The sequence below is a fragment of the Medicago sativa genome, chromosome 6 (assembly GCF_051527215.1).
Source record: "Medicago sativa cultivar Bolivia chromosome 6, Bolivia_mono, whole genome shotgun sequence".
NCBI classification, from domain to species: Eukaryota; Viridiplantae; Streptophyta; class Magnoliopsida; order Fabales; family Fabaceae; genus Medicago; species Medicago sativa.
The window spans coordinates 22,578,246-22,599,436 of NC_140754.1; the positions used below are offsets into that span (position 1 = coordinate 22,578,246).

The window sequence follows — 21,191 nt, forward strand, 5'->3', positions numbered from 1 at the left end:
ATGAGGCACAGAATTTATCATTGACATCGAACACCATATATTCACATAACTTAAATCAAAGAACACCTTAATAATGTTTCTAAATTCTCTTTTAACCTTACACTTCCAACTTTGCACATTAATTTAATTATTCTCTACAACCGTCGCGGCGAGCCCCGAATGAACTTTGAGAAATACGGTTTTCTCGTTCATCTCAGTTAATTTACACTCATGATCTCGAACTCTTCTCTCTCACCCCATACCTGGATTGAAGCTTTCGCATAATAGCAAACTCAACCGCGTCAACTAGTCCAAACAGTTCACAATTTACATCTCCTTTTCGTCAAGACACACAAAACGGTGCTGTAGATACATTCATACTGGTGCGGCATATTTAGGTTAATTGTTGAAGGAGGCTATTAGGTTAGAGACTAGTTTATGTATATATTCATATACGAAGGGTGGGGCACAAGTCAATTCCCTTTTCTTTTCTCTCTCGTTTTTTTTCTTTTTTGTCACTTATTAAAATAACTATCATCTTAAAAAAATAATTAAATATGCTAGGATATTCTATATGTACGTACAATGTCGTACATATATATTTCTATATACACACACTCACTACTACAAAATATACATTTAACATCAAGGGGGTTTCTGTTTTCACATCAGCACAAAAAATACCTGAAGGGAAAGATACATATTGTGGTTTTTTACATCAGTTGACATAAGTAAATGAGGGGAATTACTAATAGCACATAACATTTACATCAGTTGATAATTGAAATGATGGGAGAAAAACGCGGTGGCATATTCGCAATTTAGGTGAAAACTTTGGCTAATATTTTTCACATCAGTGGTGAAAACTGCCCGAGGGAAAAACACCTTTTCACTTTACCTTATCCCTTTCCTCAATCGTAGAACGTAAAAGGCATCCACACTTCTTCACTCACCGTCCAAGCTCTCTCACTCTCAAACGGAAGCTCTCACCGTCCAAACTCTCTCTCTCTCAATCGGAAGCTCTCTCTCCGCCGTACCACCACCATCTTCTTCTCTGCCACTTACGTCATTGAAGAACCTGTTATAGTCGTTTCAGATCCATCCCTGATCGAATTCAAGCTCTTCAATCGCTGGAGTTTTGATTACGTTCAGGTCCATTTTTTCAAATTTCTTCAATTTCATCTCAGATTTCGTTTTTAATTAGTTTTATGTTTAGGTTTCAACAATCTATTAGTTTAATAACTCTGTTTGAAATGTTGTAAAATTTTTGTTTAATTACGCTGAAGTTCGATTTAATTCTGATTTTTTTTCCTTACGTTTTTTTTTCAGCTACGGTGAAGTTCGAGTCAGTAATAAATGTTTACATTATGAATTTGTTCCGTTGAAGTTCGATTTGATTCTGATGATTTTTGTTTTGCGATTTTTAGGTCTGAATTCAAAGAGAGGTTTGAGAAAGAGAATCCAAGCAACAGATCCGTTGTTGTGGTGAGTTTTGTGAAGCATATAGTTTTACAGTTGGATTTGATTGTTGGGAAATTTTGAATGTTACTGAGTTTTTTAACGTGATTTAGGGTAAATTTGAATTAGGTTGGGAAAGCTGGAGGAAAGGAATGGAATGGATATAAAGGTTGAATTAGGTTAGGATGCTTTGAGAATTTCACCTCTGTTTGACTGAAGAAAATTAATATAAATCTTGATTCGTGTTTTGATTTTAAATGATTTTGTGATTTATGTGTATTTTAGGATAAGGCTCCATTCATTGCTAACTGTACAAGTAACTTTCTAGCTCAAGAGCAATGAGGAGTATATTTGATTACTAGTGCTTTGATATTAGAGCTTTAGTGCTTTTATATTGTATATTTGTATAATTTAGATTGGAAAACGAGGTTATGATCATCTATATGAAGCATGAATTTTCTAGATCATCTTGAAGTGAATTATTGAAAACTTAAAATACATTTTTGTTATCTGGTGTTTGTGATTCAGGAACTTGCTTCATGGTCCCTGGAAAGAAGCCAGTGCTGCTATTGTGACCTTGCAAATCGATGATAACAATGTTAATGACTGGGCTATTGCAATTGCTTTGGCATATCTTTATGGGAACCACCCTAAACTTAATGATAATAATGCATTTCGTGTCCTTGTTACCGCATCCTTTCTTGATCTTCAGGTATGTTGTTGTTTACATTAATGGCTTGAAACAAAATATTCAAATCATTTTCGTAAAGGCATGATCATTAATACCGTTTAATCTTTTTCATGATATTCAGATTTATAATGTTTTTATTTGGTGTATCATTACATCTATGTAGGATTTATGTGCTATATGTACAGATTTCATTATATCTGAGCTGTGGACTTCAAATTTCTTGGCTTATCAGGTTCAAAAATCCGGATGCTTGTATAGCCTCATTGGTGAAATTTAACCAATACTGTATACAGTTTTTGGTCAGTTATTGGTTGTGTGTGACTGTGTAGGTGTTTGCGGAGAACCAAGATTATGGCATTCATGGGGAGCGTGTTATAACTGCTTGTTGGGGCTACCTCTGTCAAAGTGGCGGCATGGAGTTGAGAGAGGTAACAAGGAAAACCAAGTGCATGCTTCGCTTCATTTGGTGGTTTTGGTTCTTGATTATGTGTTTCTTATGAATACAAAGATTATGTTTGATTTGGCAACATTTACTTGTTGCAGGTGCTTCCTAAACTTTCATCTCATACATTACATGCATTACTGACCTCTAATGATCTGTGGATACCCTGTGAAGAGAAGCGGTAAGTGTATCATAGGCCTTTATTTGGGTTTTGTGGTTAGCAGATTGAGTTTTGCAAACTGCATAACACTTTTCTAATGCTTCATGAAAAGGTTTGAATTGGCTTTCCACACATTCCTGGCAAAAAGTGCTCACTGCAAGGTTGAACATCCTGCACATGGAATTCCTGGCAAAAAGTGCTCATTGCTATTTCCTGAATGCATGGAACCCCTGCCTTACAATTCAAGTGGGATTCGTCTTGTAATTTCTGTTATCATGTCTTGTATTTCTGTCTCAATTGTTTAACTTATATATTTTTTTTCCTTGCTTTTACTATTTCTGTCTCATTTCTTGCTTTTACTAAAGGCAAATACTAACATGTGTCCTAAGGGCACATGTCAAGGAATCAAAAAATAGACATATTTGTCATGGAAGTGGTGTATTCAGTTCATTAAAAGTTAATAAATTGTTCTTTTCAACACTATATCCCTTTATTTGGTTCTGTAACATGTTCCCTTAAGGAACTTGTTAGCAAGCCCCTTCTTTATAAGGCTCCTAAATTTGTGAGTACTAAGCTTCATTAGTTTATTTAAATGTTCTGAAAATTTCTGTTGATTTTGCAGTGTAAGTTTTGAGGAAGTGCACAGGCTTGGTGATGGCCAGGTCAAGCATTCTCCAGAAGTTTTCTATGCTTGTTCTTCGTGGAAGGTAACATGTACATCAGTTACTCGTTATATTCATCTAAGACGATCTTGAGTGTCTTGGTTTGAAAACATTTTATTTGTTTGAATCTTCAGGTCAGTATTCAGGCTTTTAATGATGAAGACCCCCAGGGACGCCGCACCCTTGGTAATGTTTTATTACATCAAAATTATCATCTTCGGGATGTGAACAAATATCAGCAGTAGTAATAATAGTAAATAGTTTGAATGATAATGCAGGATTGTTTCTTCACCGTCGGAAGGCAGAGATAACTGATATGCACAAGAAGGTTAGCGGGACTGCTTTTCATATATTTCAATTATTTGGGCCTAAGTTGGGTATTATATTTATGCTTTGAAATTTGAAAAGTTTATTTTAGTACCAGTAAAATAGTAACGACCTTACTACCACGCAAGCGACCTTTTTTTTTTATCCCTTTTATAAATTTATTACATGGCCTGACATATATACTTGCAAGCTGATTGCTAACAACTTTCATTGTAAATTTTAAATTAGATGTTAGACTTTACATCATGGTATATCTTTGAAATTTGTTATCAGGTACATATGTATGTTGACTCACGTGAAAAGGTGACTACACGGTATCGGAAGCTTTAAACAAACGGGCACTCTTCTACCTAAAGCTCCTAAAGGATGGGGTTGGCGAACTGCTCTGCTATTTGATGAGCTTGCTGATCTTCTACAAAATGGGGCCCCAAAGGGTTATTGCTGTAGTGCAGCTTGTTTGAATTAAACAGGTAAAATATCAAGTTGATTGCATACCGTAGCTGAAAATAAAAATGTTATCCACACACCTACTACTATATTGTTTATTATTGATTGTATTTTTTGTACGGCCATCAAAACATGAGACCTACTCCTGACAATAACTGGATCAGACAAACAAAATAAAAAAGAATTATGTTTGCATCATTCTCTCCCGTAACATAGAGCCTCTTAATTGGAAGTTTTTATCAACTTCCTATTGGATAGGAGCACCATCTTATTGAAATTTATTTTTAATTCTAAACGTGATTTTTACATTGAAATTTATTGTTGAACTCACAATCTATCTAGACTAGCAGGCTGCAAACCTGCCCCGCAATCCTGTGTTGCAGCAACAACAATCTAGCGGAGGTGCAGACGCATTTCAGCCTCCAGATATAGCAGAAGCGCTGACCAGTACTGCTGCTACAGCAGCCAGGCAGGCCGAGAATGTGCCCAGCAACTCAGTACAGCAGCAGCACATGACAGGCTGCTGCCCAAGGAACTCTCGACAACTGAATTTAGGCCGTGTGCAGCCAATTTCTGCTGATATAGCAGGTGGGCAGATTGTAGACTTTAGAAGTTGTTTCTATTTTTTCCTCCTATATGTACTTATTTTTCCTAAATAACATGAGATTGTGCATGTTTTTACTTCACAAATATCACTTATTTTGATTTTGATTGTTTCTATTACCATATATATTTCAGGAATCACAATTTGTCTTACTATGCATATCAAGCTACTTCTTTTTGCATAGCTAGATTTACACTAGACATAGTCATGTAGATTAAATCATTTTCTCATTTTGAAGACATTTTTTTTTTCTTTCTATTCTTCAATCTTTATTGTGTGCTATTGATATACTCTATCTGACAAGTTTACCACTCAATATTTGATATTCACAATATATTGTGCATATTGGTTTGCTAGCACGAGAAGTTTCTTTACCCATGACATCTATAATGGGAGGCCATATGAGTTTTTATGCATTTTGTATTCAATTCTTTATAAGTTGACATATTAAAGATGACTACTATGCATCTAACTATAGATAGATAAATGTGATCTCTATTGTGATCATGACTTTGTGATCATGACTTTATAGTAGTGTTGTTAGTTTCTCCAATTTCTTCAAAAATGTGTTTCTCCAATTTCTTTTCATTATTTTGTAAACAGGGATTCTGCTGATCTGTTTATTTTTTCTGTCATTTCTTCTCTAATAAGTTTAGTTCTTTACTTGTATACTTACAGGTAAAATTGTATATATCATACACTAATCTGCAAGTTGGAAGCCCTCATAAGCAAGACAACAATAAAAGATGCAAACGTATTCGCACGGTACCAGTTGGATCTTTAGATGTTTTTTGAAGGAAAATGTTTAGTTGTTGTTAGTGACTGATATTATTATGTGTACGCACGGGTGTAGAACACTTTGTTGTATTTAACGTGTCTGATATAATGAATCATTAATTCTTGTTATTGTTTCTCATGTGATTTTGTAATGAAAGTTCAATTAGATTATATTTAACATGCTTTTAATTTACTGTGTTCATTATCGACCCGAGCGAAGCGCGGGTGCACCATCTAGTGTGGTAGCACATGGTCTCAAGCTGATTTTGTAAGCAGTATTAATAAAGCATAATATTTTTTTAATAAAAGTGTAGATTTCACATCAGTGGGATAGAAGACTGATGATAAATATAATTATTTTACTTCAGTGCCTATCGCAAAACTGATGTGAAAACCCTGATCTTAAATCTTAAAAAGAACGTATCACATCAGTGGGAAAAAAGCCTGATGTGGAAATATATTTATCACATCAGTTCATACCTGATGTGAAATGATGTGCACATTCCACATCATATCACTTTACATCGGTTGTCAACTGATGTGAAAAGTAGTTTCCAACTGATGTGAAAACTTATTTCTGTAGTAGTGACTAAAGCTAATAAATTAAGGTTATATTATCATCATAACTAGCAAACACACAGAAAGAAACTAATCCCATAATTATTAAGATATTCATATACATAAATTTTAATTAAAAATTTTGGGGTGTTACACTTTTCCTCAAGAAAAAGGCAATAGACATAGTAGCAACAAGAAAGATTAAACATGGCAACACAGTTGAAATACTCATGTCTCTCCTAAGGTTTTGTTTCAAGTACACTAATCACGACCTCAAGCATTCCTTGTGAACCTATTCAACCCAACAACAAGTCTTAAGTGAGTGTGTGTGTGCAGTCCAACCCTTTTCTTGCTCCTGTATAAGACAGATATTATGAGGAACAGGTTCTATCCCTAATGCTAAAGTAACCGAGAAAAGTCCTTTCTTCATTTCATATAAGAGTGATGGAAATTTAGTTAAAATTAAATTAGATTAACAATTTAAGCACAAAGGGGCTGCAGATGCTTAGGGGCTATCTATCCTCGTAGGAAGTCTTTTTGGAGGGGGTGTCCTTTCCCCCTAGATTCAAGATCACCCTAAGTAGTGCTGCAAAATTTTCATTCATCTCCGCGTAGGAAGTATTTTTGGAGGGGGTGTCCTTTCCCCCTAGCATTGATGAATTTATTTCCTTATTGGAGGGATTTGGAACTTTAGTTCAATTAGGGAGTCACCACCACAATTAGGAAGTTAGGGATTGTCCTTTCCCCCACGCGTTGGTGCCATTCTCCCGCCCCATTTTAACTTTAACAATTTAGAGAATATAACAATAAAGAACATTGATTATTTCCCACACAAACTTATATTACTTTTACTCTAAAGACTTTTAAGGGTCTAAGTTAACACTAAAGATAGAATGTGCTCCTTAAAATACCTACTCATACATTTACTCAAAGATTGCAACCAGGTGCTTTTCTCATTGGAGAATTTTCACAATAAAACATGATGTGGGTATAGCAAGAACACCTAAAACACAAGAAATTACTTTCATGCACACGAAACAACCTTTTTAAGAGAAGACAAAACAAAAATTTTATGCCATGATATACATTAAAAAACAAGCTACTTAATCATGCCTTTCGCTATAAAAACAATACAAAAGAATAAAGTTCAAGGGAGTTTGGAACACTACGACTCTAGACACTTTATTAGGCCCCCCCACACTCAGGGGAAGCATTGTCCTCAATGATTCAAAAGAAAAAGAAAATAAAAGAAAAGAAGAAGAAGTAGAAGAAGAAGGAGTAGAAGAGAGAGATAGAGAGAGTAGGAGAAAGAGAGAAGAAAGAATGGAAGAGAGGAAGAGGAAAGCTCACATTTTCTCATTGAGGTCCATAGGGAGGACCTTGGAGATGAAAGTGGTGCATCATCCTTCGGAGCATCTCATTGTTTTCTTCCAACATGCGGTTGCCTCTTTGGACATCATTTCTTAGCCCCAAAAGTTCTACACCTTGCCTTTGTTGCTCGATGCTTATTCTCTCAACCTCGGTTCGCATCCATGCCCATCTTTCATTGTTATTTAGCTCTCCGGCTTCATGGTCATGGTGCTCTCCCTCATGGTGCAAGTTAGCACCTTCTCCTTCATTATGGTGCAAGTGAGCACCTTCTCCCGCATCTTGATCTTGCTCTTCAAGTACCTGCACATCATCAACATACAACCAATTTTCTTCCACCTCGGCGGTAGTCCGAGATGGGTTGGGAAGTAAAAACATAATAGGCACATTAAGCTTGAGGTAGTATTGCATGGGTGGATGAAGTTTTATGAAATTCATAGCAGTGAGGGTGTCTATGTTCAGCCTATTGTTTCCCTCAATTGGTTTTATCCCCTCATCCTCACCACTCCAAAACACCTAGCTATGTATGTGATGATGCCACCTACCACTATATCTCCTTTTCCAGCAGGTCTTCTTCCTACAAAGTCAAGGTAATCAAGCATGTAAAAACAAGTGTTCACGGGGTGGTCATAAAGCATTGCCCACAACATGAAGAGCTCATCGGTTCTAGTGTTACCTAACTCTGTTCTACCCCAAATAGTGCAAGCCATTACCCTTTGAAGGTACCTAAGGACGGGATTATGAATGTTACTAGCTTTGTTGGCCCTTGAGACAAAAGATGTAAGACTAGTGATGCGTTCCCAAAAGGTAGCGGGTTGATAGTCAACCGGCTTTAAACTAGGATCCCAATGATCATGAACAAACCCATCGTTTGCAAAGCCTAAGGCCTCACAAAAGTGCTGAAGAGACATGTCATAATCAATATTCAATAACCGGAAAACAACTTTATGGTTAGGGTTATTGAAATTCAACTTATCTTTAGTGAAAACAATTGAGCTTAAAAATTCATAAGTGAAATTTTCATAACCCCGCATAGGTGTCAACATATCAGTCCAGCCTAACCTTCCTAGCAACCTATTGACATCATCTCTAATGCCTAGCATATTCATACAATGGGAATCAGGATATCTAGAAGGATGCAATGGTTTAGAGTTTAGAACTTTATACCTAGCCTTTTGGGTGTCATCTTTGAAGACTATGCTATGATTCTTCGCCGATGCTCTTTTCTTTTGTGGAGGTCTTCCGGAAGAGCTTGCTGGTTCCTTGCCACTTCTCCTTGAAGTCATTATACCATTGACCTTGGGTTGACTTTTGAGTTTTGGTGAAGGTTGGGGTTTATGGATATAAGGGTTTGGTGAATTATAGGTTTGGGTGGATGAAAGTTGTTTATGATTGGTGGTTTGTGTTTTGGATGAAGTTTGTGATTGATTTGTGGAAGAATTGAATTGGTTTGGTGGAGTTTTGATGGAGATATGAAGGTTTGAGGTTTGATTGTTATGGAGGTTTTGGAGAGAAGTTTGAAGGTAGAGAGATGTTGGTATGTGAGAATGAATGGAGAAGAAGAGAAAAATTTGGTTTATAGGAGTGTAGGAGTCGGGCACGGCCGTGCCAACATTCTGGAACTTTGGCCCCTTTTTTTGCTTCAAACTCTGGCACGGCCGTGCCAACTTTAGCACGGGCCGTGTCAACCTTCTGGTCACAGGGCTTCAAAATTTTTCAGTTTTTCTTGAATCACACTCGGACAATTACCTACAAAACACTTAAAACAAAAAACAAACAAAACAAAAGCAATTAAATGCGTGGGTTACCTCCCACGAAGCGCTCTTTTAATGTCATTAGCTTGACGGTTAGAAAAAGTCCTTAAAATGGATCAAAGAGATCATGTTGTGTAGATGACGCTATAAAACGTTCTTTCACATCATGATCTTTAATCATGCAACATGAGTAAAGAGCTGGACCTTTCATAACATTTTCCATCTCAAATCCTACCATTTTGTCACTCACTTGAAAGACTATCCTACCATTCTTAACGTCAACTAGAGCTCCCGCAGTCGCGAGGAAAGGTCTACCTAGGATTATAGGGACGTCATCGTCCTCATCAATGTCAACGACTACAAAATCAGTTGGGATGTATATCCCTTCTATCTTAATAGGTATGTCCTCAACAAATCCCACTAGTTTCATGGTAGAACGATCAACTAACTTCAACTCTAACTCGGTAGGTTTCAATTCTCCTATCCCCATTTTTTTAAAGAGAGACAAAGGCAGCAAACTAACACTAGCTCCTAAGTCACACAAGGCTTTGTTTATGGTTTCATTCCCAATTTCACAAGGTATGGCAAAGCTACCTGGATCTCTAAGCTTAGGGGGTGCCTCCTGAATGATTGCGCTAGTGTCCTTAGCCAAAGCTATTGTCTCACTATGCTCTATAGCCCTTTTCTTTAAAATAATTTCCTTTAAAAACTTGGCATATAGAGGCATCCAAGACAAAGCTTCTACAAAAGGAAGTTTAATGCAAATCTTCCTAAGTATGTTAACAAATTTTTCAAACTTGCCCTCCAAGTTAAGCTTAGCAATATTTAAAGGGGATGGAGTTTTGTTCTCATCAAGTGGTTTCACATTTTCTATCACAGTTTTATCACCTAAGAGCTTGACACTTTCTTTCCCAATGTTTTTAACCTTAGCAAAAGTTTCTCCTAACTTACTACCCCCAAAAGATATGATATTAACTTGGGCTTTAGGATTGGCTTCGGTTTGACCAGGAAAGACTCCCGGTGTTTGGGAAGAGGCAGCCACTTGTTGGGCTACTTGGGCGATTTGGGTTTCAAGCATTTTAGAGTGAGTAGCGATAGAATCAACTTTGGTATTGAGCTTGGAAAGAGAATTGTTCAGAAATCCAGTTTGGTTTTTAAGTTCTTGAAGTTGTTTGTCTTGGTTGGCAATAGAATTTTCCAACAAAATTTCCAAATTAGATTTCTGAGCGAATCTCTGTTGTTCGCATAGCCAGATGGTGCTACTTGTCCATAGGGATTTTGATTTTTATAAAAGTTTTGATTTTGTCTCATCCCTTGGTTATATTGAGCATAATTCATTTGCTCAACACCATTAATAGCACTACCTAGTTGGCAATCAACACTAACATGACCAGTTATACCACAGATTTCACAAGAAGAAGATGCAGGAGTAGAAGGGATAGCACTAACAATGAATTTTTCAAATTTTTCAGTTAATGCATCAATTTTAGCAGCAGGGTGATCATAGTTAGAGACTTCGTACATACCTGCCTCCTTTTTGGAGGATGAAGAACTCGTGATGGCTCTCTCGTCGGTCCATTTGTAATGATTTTGAGCCATGTCTTCAATCAAGGCATATGCCTCCGTGTAGTTCTTGTTCATTAGAGCTCCACCTGCAGCTGCATCAACAGACATCTTAGTGGTATAAGACAAGCCATTATAAAAGGTGTGGACTATGAGCCACTTCTCTAGGCCATGGTGGGGACAAAGTCTTAGCATTTCCTTGAAACGCTCCCACGCCTCATAGAGAGATTCCCCATCTTTTTGGTTGAACCGTGTGATTTGGTCCCTAAGTTTAGCAGTTTTAGATGGTGGAAAGAATCAGGCAAGGAATGCTTGCCTCATTTGATCCCACGAAGTAATGGAACCGACTTCAAGAGAATGGAACCAAGCGCTAGCTCTATCCCTTAAGGAAAAGGGAAAGAGATGAAGTCTTACGGCCTCTTGGTTCTCTTTTAGGGTTCCACTAATTCGTAGGAAAACAGAGATGTGAAGATTGGGATCCTCGATGGGGGATCCCGAAAATTGGTTTTGCTGCACCAAGTTAAGTAGGGCAGGCTTGATTTCAAAGTTGTCATCCTCAACCCTTGGGTACACAATAACAGCTTGTGGCTCAGCCGTCGACGACGTTGCATACTCTTTGAGAGTGCGATCAGCCATGGTGTTAATTCGTGCATTTCTCTTTCGTTTATGCAAATACCTTTCGATCTCGGGAATTATTACCACTCGATTTCTGGTTTTTCGCATAAAAAATTGAGAACCCAAGAAGTTAACAATAACAGAAAAATAAGAAAAATAAAAATAAAAACAAAAAGAAAAAGAAGAAGAGAGAATTCTAATCACTAAAGAAAAGTTAATTAAATTAGTTAACTCCCCGGCAACGGCGCCAAAAACTTGATAGGCCAAACCGCAAGTGCACGGTCTATCGAAGTAATAGTAGTAAGAGAGTATCGTTTCGCTAGGGAGTTGTTCAATTCAATTAACCTTTGAAGAATGATTAGAGAAGAAGAAAATTTTATAAGAGGTGGTTTTCAGTTTGTTGAAAGTAAATAACAATAATAAAAAGATACCTTGGGATTATTGGTTTGTCATAATAACTAATCCTTCACTAGCCAAGACTTTAACTTCTAATTTCATGGTTTACACCTTAATTTCTAAAGACCGGTTTCCCTTTAGCCCCTCACCTTTCTAATCAAGTCCGGTGAGAGTTTACCCCTAGCAACCAAGCCTATTTCGCTGACTTGATTACTAGAAGAAGCTTATAAGGATTGAAACTACACATGTCTCAATAATTGCAAAGACTATTTCGCTGCCTTTGCAATTATTGTCTAGATTCACTTGTTCCAATATCAAAGCTCCGCTGTCGCATTATGAATTGATATTTGGGATGATGGATTAACAATTATCAAACCCTCCACTTTCGCTTCTACAGTTTGATAATGGTTAATCCATGTTAAAACGGTGAATCTAGATTGGAAATTACGGCTACATGAAATTAGGGTTTAAGCTTGGTTCGATTAGGATTATGTCATTAGCCTTATCCAATAATCCCAAGACAAGAGAAGTCTACTCACTCATGTTCATCGTAGACATGGGGGAAGAAGAGAGAAAGCAATAAAATAAATAACAAGAAGGTAAATAAAAAGATGAACTTTTATTAGAAAGACAATTGTCACTTATTGTATTCCAAGAAAAGATGATTGTTTATGATGGAGTGCTACTCTATTTATAGCTTTACAATTGACTTAAAATCTAAGCAACTATAAGGGCTAATCAGTAAAACTACAACAGGGTAACTTGGGCTTGAAGAAAAGCAGCAAAAGTTGGCCTGGAGGGTGACACGGCCGTGCCACATGTTGGGGTATATCCAAAATTTATTTACAACTAGACCCTAACCCGTGCGATGCACGGGTTTGTTTCGATTTTCATATATAAGAATCAGGCTTACTATATTATTAGTTGTCGACATGTTTAAATATATTATGTATAACATTTCAATAAAGACTACAATGAATAAAATGCACCGAAGTTGGAACTCATCATACAAAATCTAAACAATGAGCAAAATTTAAACAATGAGCTAATTAAATAGTTCAAAATACACATCAAAGGAAAAAAGTTACTGTATAAAGTTAGTATGAGAAACATATCAAGTGATTCAACCATATAAGCCTATAAGGTCACCTACATTTTCATTTTTCAAGACATATGTCGTAGGAAAAATGAGGAAGAAATGGTTGAAAACCGCAGACTTTTGGGTTTAGATTGCGAAGGAGAAAGGAGAAAAAAGGGTTCGAAACTGTTTGGAAAAAAAGAAAAGGAATTAATTGGTTTTTTGAAAAGGGAGTTTAATATTGGATATCATGTAATGGAAGCCAAATGCTATCACAAAATCAGCAAGTGGCTTGGTGGTTAAAATGCTTTGAAGTAACTAACATGGCATGAGTTCGAATCTCTGGAGGGATTTTTTTCATAAATATTTTTCAGAACCCTAAAAAAAAGGGCGGGATTAGGGTTAATCAGGGTTGCTTGCAACACTGTTTAACATTTATATATATTAAGATTCGAATTTTTTCTCTCTTTTTATTGGACAAAAACAATAGAGTGACAAAGAGAGAGATATAGAATACGAACACAGTAAAAGTATGAAAAGGAGTTGTTTCAAAAAGTTGTTCCAAAATAATAGTTGAACAAACATCGTTTTTTAAATCACTAAAAAAAATGAATAAATGTTAATTGAAGACCCAAATCACTATTAAAAAAATTAGAATGAGTAGTCAATGCGTGATTATCTCAGTTGCTAGGGACATGACAATATATATGCATGTGCCTAGGTTCAAACCATGAATTCTACATCTTAGGTGAATTTCTAGCCATTAAACTACTTGACAAAAAAATATAAAAATGCATTACCATATGTAATGTAGAGTTAAACTCTGAATTTCACGTTTATTCATCCTAATCGTGAAATTCTAACTCTTTCAACAAAAATAGAAATCAAATTTTAAGAAAAATCAACATCATTTCTCATGACTCTCAATTGTGTGACCGGATGCGGTGGATTGGAAACAACTCATCACTTGTTCCTTTCTTACCCCGTTTTCACTCCTCTGTGGTGTTTGGTTAGATCTTGGATTGGAATATCTTCTAGCAATTCGGATGTGCTATAGAATCACATTGTTCATTTTATTCATTCTTCTGAAGGATTGCGAGCTCGTCGTTCTTTCCTGCAGCTTATTTTGTTATGTTGTATTTGAGTTATGTCGAACGAGTGGAACAATAGAGTTTTCAAGGCTAACAAAACTACAATTCACCAGATGCTAGATAAAGTCAAATTACATTTGTTTTGGTGGTGGAAAGCTTATAATATCAATCTTGGTTTAAACTCTCATATGTGGTGGTCAAGCCTTTTTGTTTGTATGGACATCGACTAAGTCCTTTTTTTTTTTTTTTTTTTTTCTATTTTTGATTATGTGCAGACCTTAAACTTTTGAGGTTCTTTATGACACACCTTAAACTTTTTGTTTGTATTGGCTTGAGTTATGAGAGTATGCTCCTCCTCGAGGTCTCAGGTTCGATTCTCTCATGTGTCAATTTGGATGGGCTAATTTAGCTTCTTCAAAAAAAGGACTCTCCATTGGTGAATATAATCCATTTTTGTTTGTTAATTTTTTTTTTTTTTTTAAAGAAAAATCACACCTAACCATCGAATAGATATAGAGCATTCCATTAATAAATATGAGAGAAATAACTCTTAGTTTTCAATAATTTAAATTGAAGGTGATGGTCTCACAATTAATATAAAAAGAAAGAAGAAAATCGCATGGGATTTAACTAGTGATGCAATAATTGCATTTCACAGAAGAGTGAAAAATGGATAGATTTGACTAGCTGATTTGACCATCTCATCTCAGTTATACCAAAGCTTAAAGCTTGTTAAAGAAAGACAAACACTTTAAAATGCTTTTCTAATCTTTTTTTTGAAGAGCATGCTTTTCTAATCTTAATATTGGTATTTATTATTTATCTTAGGTTATGCTAAAAAAAATACAATTTTATAAAGATAGAGAAATACGATTGTTGCTCTGGTTGAATAGGAAGCAAGAAGTCTAGTTATTTTGAAAAGATAAAAATATCCTTGACTAATAAAAATTAGGTCAAATATCTTCTGCGGTTTTGTAAGTTCGACATAGGCAATGTCCAGTTTAATACAATTAGTGGCGTATCTTAGACTGTCTATGATGTTCATGTTCTAATTTTTTTCAACTCACACCACACTAACTCAAAATTTTATTAATTGGTGTTTACTCTTCCAACCTTTATTTTTTTTCTCTTCCAATTTTACATCAATTTTCCAACAGCTACATACTTTCTCTCTTTGCATGTAGGTTTAAGATTAAGAGTTTCAGAATTTTAGAGGCTTAGAATTCCTCTGACTTTTCTCTTTGTTTTAATATTCGTAGTTATTGATCACACGAATGGCAAAACCCCAATGGAATTTTACTTTGATCGGTTGGTAACATTCCAAATCTTTTAAGGGAAAGAGAGGGAAAACAAAAGGAAGGATACACACGGTGAAGCATATTCTTTTCGTCAAGCATTCTAGTGGTTAGGAAAATGTATATTTAAGGTGAATAAGTAGGGGATTTGGTTCGAACCCCGATCTTTACATACTACAATGTCCCTGCCAACCGAAAAATATAATTTTGCATTATTAAATTAAGTAGGTGGAAGCTATTTGAAAATTACAATTTATCCCCCCTCAAAGAAAATTCTAACTTATCCACAAATTATAACTATATATATATATATATATATATATATATATATATATATATATCATTAATATCTCAACAAAATAAACATTTAAATAATCATTCTATCCAAACAATATTTTGTTTTTATTTCTAATTTTATGTTAACATATTTTTCGATAAAATTAATTAAAAACTCTTAATTGAAATTTTAATTTAAGTAATTAATTTAAAAATTTGAAAAATTAATTTATATTTTTAAAAAAATTATATTTCAAATAAAATTGCTCGTATTTTTTCTTATTTTGAATGCCAGTCTTATTCTAATAATTCTCTTATTTTACTCACTCTCAAGCTAAATTTTAAAACTCGTCTATATTTTCCCTCAAAAAACTCTGGCTATATTTAAAACATTCCCTTGATTTACTCTATTTCCATCTAAATATCAAGCTACAATCTAACTCCTTCAGCCTACAGTTCGGGGAGCAACCTTTTTTGAACTAGGCTAATGTTCAATCTTTTTAGACTCGAACCCGATTTGGGATCCGAAGTCAGACAATATCATATGATGGACACACACCTTGAATCTCATTAGATAATAGTTCAGACTTAGATTGATTGTCAGTAAATAATTATGTGAGATATTTTAAATTTCATCTATAATTAATATATAAAACTAGCCAACAGTAACTCTATTTAAAAATTGAGCAATGCTATATATCAAGAAAGATTTTATCAAGAAATATTTAAGAATGACATGGCAGAATAATCACCCTTAGATTTTATCAAGAAATTGTCCCGAAATTAATGTTAGCCAATAAAATCTCAGCCTGGCCGGAAATCATGGGGTGGTGGGTGTTATGTATTTTCTTTTTATGAAAGGTTAATAAATAAGACTGAAATCTAAGGGTGATTATTCTACCATGTCATTCTTGAATCTTTCTTGAAAAAATAATTCTTGATATCTATCATTTTCCTTTAAAAATTGACTATAATCATTTTGGTCCCTAAATGTGTAAGGAGTAGTCGCAATAGTTTCTCAGTGTATAAAAATTTCAAAATAGTCTTCGATTGAACACTATGTTAATCAAAATAGTAATTGCATTAAAATACTTTGTTAATAGTATCATATTAGTCCTCCAATGTATTTATTTATTGTCATATCAGTTTTTATAAGTACTTATTTACTATCATATCAATTCCTATATAAAAATAATTAATGTCAATTTTAACGTAGAGATTATTTTGACTAATGACGTGCACGATCTTTTATAATTTCAAGGGTTAATTAAGTTTTTAGTCCCTATAAATATTCACAGTTTTTTTTTAGTCCCTACAAAATAAAATCACACTTTTTAGTCCCTGTGACATTTTCCTTAAGCATTTTAGGGACCAAAAATGGTGATGGAAATTTTTTATAGGGACTAAAAATGCTGATGGAAAAATTTTATATGTACTAAAAATGCTGATGGAAAATTTTATAGGAACTAAAAAGTGTGATTTTATTTTATAGAGATTAAAAACAATATTCTAAATATTAACAGGGATCATTTACTTAATTAACCCTAATTTCAATACTTTGAGACATAAAAAAAATCATGACCACTCAATGGACTATTTTACCCATTTATTTAACGTGTCCCATCATCATCAACAATCAGGAAAGAGGAAAAGTTTTACTCTTCAAATCAGCGGGAAAAGTGTTACCCTTTTTCCAGTTTCATTTCATATCATATCCCTTAAAGCAAAAACGTGTACCCTCTTATTATGATTGAATCACATTCATTTCTGGCAAAGAAAAAATCAGTTGTCCCTTAAAGCAGCTGGTGACAAACATCAGTTGTTTCATCATCGATCAATCAACCAATGCTGATGGCACGGAGAAGAAGAGTTAGAAAAAGGGTTTGTGCCATTCCTCGTGCTCGTGCTCCTAATGGAAGTGCCTTTTTCAAATGGTATATATATATATATATATATATATATATATATATATATATATATATATATATATATATGTATTCAATCCAGTGTTCCTTTTCTACTTTCTTTCATTTTTTTGGGCTTATACTTATTATGATTGAATTGAATGTGTGTGTATTTAGTGAAACATGTGGGATGTCTGTTGCTATTGCTTTGGCTGGTATGCATTATTGTGACTCCAACAAGATTCAATTCAAAAGGTTACTCGGAATCGTTCCCAAGCGAACTCGCCCAAACATTCAACATTTGATGAAGAGCCAACCCATTTCGCCTTATCGCCTTTTTATGTAACATTCCTCACTCTCACTCAATTCCATCTTTAGTGTTAAATGTTACTCAATATGCAGCCAGGGATTCCCCACATTCACGCAGTCAAGACATTTGTAGACGTTTGATCAATTCATATTAAAATTAGAATCTGCATTTTTTTGGACCGTCTCATCTTGATCGAACAACCACTTATGTCCGAACTACGTGAATGTGGGACTAGGTAATCCAAATTCACAAGTAGGATATGTTTGCCATATTTTCCTTCATTATTTGACATTGTCCTGTATCTATTTTAGTGCATTGTTTACAAATATAAGTACAACATGATTTATATTCAATATTGATCTAATTGAGATTCTTCTTTGTATAGCCATGTTTTCCTTTTGAAGATATTATGATCTAATTGAGATGCGGTTATGCTTGATTTGTGTATTTAATTGCCTATTTGAACATGTTCATTATGTGTTACGAGAATAGACATATGTTGCATTTGCTAGCACCTTTAACTAAATTTTCACAAAGGTAATTTTATTCCTAATTTCACTTGTTACAATCTTGGGGGATGTAACTTGATGCATTCCATATTTTCAACTACCATTAGCACTTTTTTCCTTTGTCATGTATAATGTTTCTTTTTTTATATATATAGGTGTTAGTGGTTAGTTTGTTTGGGGGAGAAAATTTGTCAACAACTTAGATCGAACTTTGAACCTTCTCGTCATTTAATGCCTAAATTCCCACTGATTACAACAAATTCAACGACTCTGTCATGTATAGCGTGTTTGCTTCTATGTCCGTTTTTCATCGAACTAGTTGCTATACAGTCACTGTCTACATTTTTCATCTATTTAGACACAAGTTTACAACCACCAGTCCTCATTGATTCATGAATGTCCAAATTTGATATTCCTCCTCAATTATGTCGAAATTTGGTATATATGTGTAGGAGGTTAAAAGTATATATGTCGAAATTTGATATTCACTATGGTTTGTATTCTGTTAGGTGCTCTTTACTGTTATTGGGATATTAGAATATCTCACTATGAAAGAAATGAAAAGGACTATAAGTAATTTAGGATTGGAGTGTTTGATCGATTTGTGTATTTATTTTTATGGTAAAAATAATGTTATATTATTGATTATATAGTTTTCTTTATCAGGGAAAGCTTCATGAAGGGTCAAGACATGGAAAATTATAATATTGAACTTGATAGGATAGGGTTTGAAAAGTGGAAAAATATGTCAAAGGAGGTAAAATAACCACCTCCCTGCCCTAACTTTATGTAATTGGTCAATAAACACTTAATTTATTTGTCTCACAAGCACTTAGATAAGCTCAAATAAGTCTAAATTGTTGAGCATAATCTCCTTTTCTCTTCAGGAGAAGCAACCCTTTGTTTCTCATGCTAGAGAATTGGACAATAAACACCAAGAAGCTTTGAAACAGGATGCTGATGGGATCATTAAGGTAATTTCACAATACAAATTTTGATCATGTGTTTTAGTATATGTTGTTATTGAAATTATACATTGAAGTGTATGTCATGAAGATGGTTAGTTTTTTATTAAGTTATCAAGCTGTTACTCTCAATTGCTTTTAGTTATTAGTTATACACACTTTTGCTTTCTTTCAATATAGATGAAAATTGTTATATATGAGGTGTAGACACACACTTTAGTGTTAGTCTTTGTGACATGTTCGAATGTTGGCTTATTTTTTGTTGATTGCATCTTAGAAATTTTAATTATACATGAAAATAGTTTCTGCAATGCCAACACTTCGTATCGAATCTGCTAGCTGTTCTATGTCTAGATTCAGTGTTGGTTAAGAATGGAGAAATTGTTGTGGACAAATGAATATCTAGCATTCGTTGTGGCTTCTGTAACAGAGATGAATTGGCTGTGTCAGCCCGAGTTTAGTCTGTATACAAGAAATTATTGGAAAAGAAGTTGAGGATGAAAAATAGAAAGAAAAACTGCGCTGCTCCATTTTGGTTGAAAAGGAAATCTGGATATTGCTTTATTAGATTTGTCTTGCATGTGTCACCTGTGTGCTTCCCATATGGTGGATTCTTTTGAGGAGATTTTGTGGACCTTTATAGTGACTGTGGTTCAAACACAGTTTGAAAAAACTCTGTTTATGTGCCTTGCCTCGTTTCTTATCCTTTGATTTTGATGAAACGAAATTATGAAATACATACTCATCTTTGACGTGGTGATTATTTTAGATAAAGTATGGAGCAGATTCACCACTGGTTGAGATTCTTGATAAGGTTATTAAGGTTTTTCTACTAAATCTCGATGATACTATGATTCTAAGTAGTTACTTATTCATTAACATAGTATTCAATTTTGGTTTGTTTGAATGGTTTGCAGACCCAAATGATATTTAGAGAATCTTCAGAGGATCACTCAAAAGAATAATCTTTTGTTTAAGTATAACTTATTATTTAATGACGGTAAATATATCTTTTCATGTATTGAAGGAACAATCATTTCATAGGTCTCAACAAATTAGTAACGTTGGACTATGGATATTTGTATCATGGAGACATTGAATGTTGTTTGATTGTTGTACAGGAATCATGAAGCATGAAAAGAGTACACGGGTTTGCTTTTGCTGAGTTTTGTTTGATAATAGATGATGTTGATTATTTTTTGGTGGTGTCAACATCTTTTACTTTTGTACTTCCAATGTAAATTTTACATTTTATATAGAACAAACATTTGATCAAAATGGGTCTAATGTTATTTGAAGAAAAGGTGAGAGGACCTTTAGAATTGATATAGTCTTGGCTTAACTTCGAATCTATGATGGGTGAAATTTGAGAATAGAAATATTTTCAGAATCTTTGAGATTGTCTTCAAAGCATTTTGACTCGCCTTTATACCTCTTAGTGGCGCGATCCGCTTCTACTGCACGTAAAGTTTCTGTGTTGCTGCTATTAGTTATTTTGTTATTAATTCCCGCTGTACAAACACATGCAGGGATTTCACCTTTATACCTCTTAGGCTATGCTTGCAGAATGGCGAGCAGTACAAACACATGCAGGGATTTCACCTCTGGACAGTCACAGATCTTTAGGCAGTAACAACGTGTCTAGCAGTCACAATACCTTGATCTTGGCTTTTTCCGTAATGAAGGGCTGATTTAGATGTTGTATCCTAAGTGGAAAAGGGCAGTTTGTTAAGGTTCTTACAACTTGGTGCCAGCCTGAATTTAGTGTTCCAGAATGTGAGACTTCTACGTTGTTGAAAGTTGTCTGCTGGGTGCAAGAACTGGGAATTAATTCACATGTTCCGAGTAATGCTATTTGTTCTATCTGTGCTGATATAGAGATGACATTTCTGAGTTTAGTAGAGTTGTTGTTAGTATTAGACATATTCTATCTTTAAATTTTAACTTTGAGATTTTGTTCGG

At 34.6% G+C, this 21,191-nt stretch overlaps 1 protein-coding gene, 2 long non-coding RNA genes and 1 other non-coding gene across 4 annotated transcripts; all 4 read left to right on the top strand.

Annotated features, from left to right (window-relative positions):
* Nucleotides 1-934: 934 nt before the first annotated feature.
* Nucleotides 935-3,050, top strand: LOC146913765 (uncharacterized). The gene is made up of 8 exons (XR_015016433.1): nt 935-1,131; nt 1,407-1,464; nt 1,567-1,616; nt 1,966-2,149; nt 2,292-2,360; nt 2,458-2,556; nt 2,672-2,751; nt 2,843-3,050. It is a non-coding gene; the product is annotated as an uncharacterized LOC146913765 (long non-coding RNA).
* Nucleotides 3,051-4,038: 988 nt separating this feature from the next.
* Nucleotides 4,039-5,686, top strand: LOC146913766 (uncharacterized). Its single transcript, XR_015016434.1, has 3 exons — nt 4,039-4,189; nt 4,509-4,754; nt 5,449-5,686. It is a non-coding gene; the product is annotated as an uncharacterized LOC146913766 (long non-coding RNA).
* A 5,270-nt stretch (nt 5,687-10,956) lies between these two features.
* On the top strand, nt 10,957-11,063 carry LOC146913767 (small nucleolar RNA R71). Its single transcript, XR_015017035.1, has one exon. It is a non-coding gene; the product is annotated as a small nucleolar RNA R71 (small nucleolar RNA).
* Nucleotides 11,064-17,628: 6,565 nt separating this feature from the next.
* LOC146913768 (uncharacterized) lies at nt 17,629-20,585 on the top strand. Its single transcript, XM_085720439.1, has 4 exons — nt 17,629-17,787; nt 18,931-19,021; nt 19,152-19,238; nt 19,999-20,585. Exons 1-4 carry the CDS (start codon nt 17,636-17,638, stop codon nt 20,161-20,163), a joined length of 495 nt encoding a protein of 164 aa, XP_085576565.1. The 5' UTR covers nt 17,629-17,635; the 3' UTR covers nt 20,164-20,585.
* The last annotated feature ends 606 nt before the right edge of the window (nt 20,586-21,191 follow it).

Bases quoted from the DNA above. Each gene is read 5' to 3' on its own strand.
- LOC146913768 (XM_085720439.1), top strand. From the start codon at position 17,636: ATGTCTGTTGCTATTGCTTTGGCTGGTATGCATTATTGTGACTCCAAC. The intron at 17,788-18,930 runs GTAACATTCCTC...TTTCTTTATCAG, and splicing joins TCGCCTTATCGCCTTTTTAT to GGAAAGCTTCATGAAGGGTC. The intron at 19,022-19,151 runs GTAAAATAACCA...TTTTCTCTTCAG, and splicing joins GGAAAAATATGTCAAAGGAG to GAGAAGCAACCCTTTGTTTC.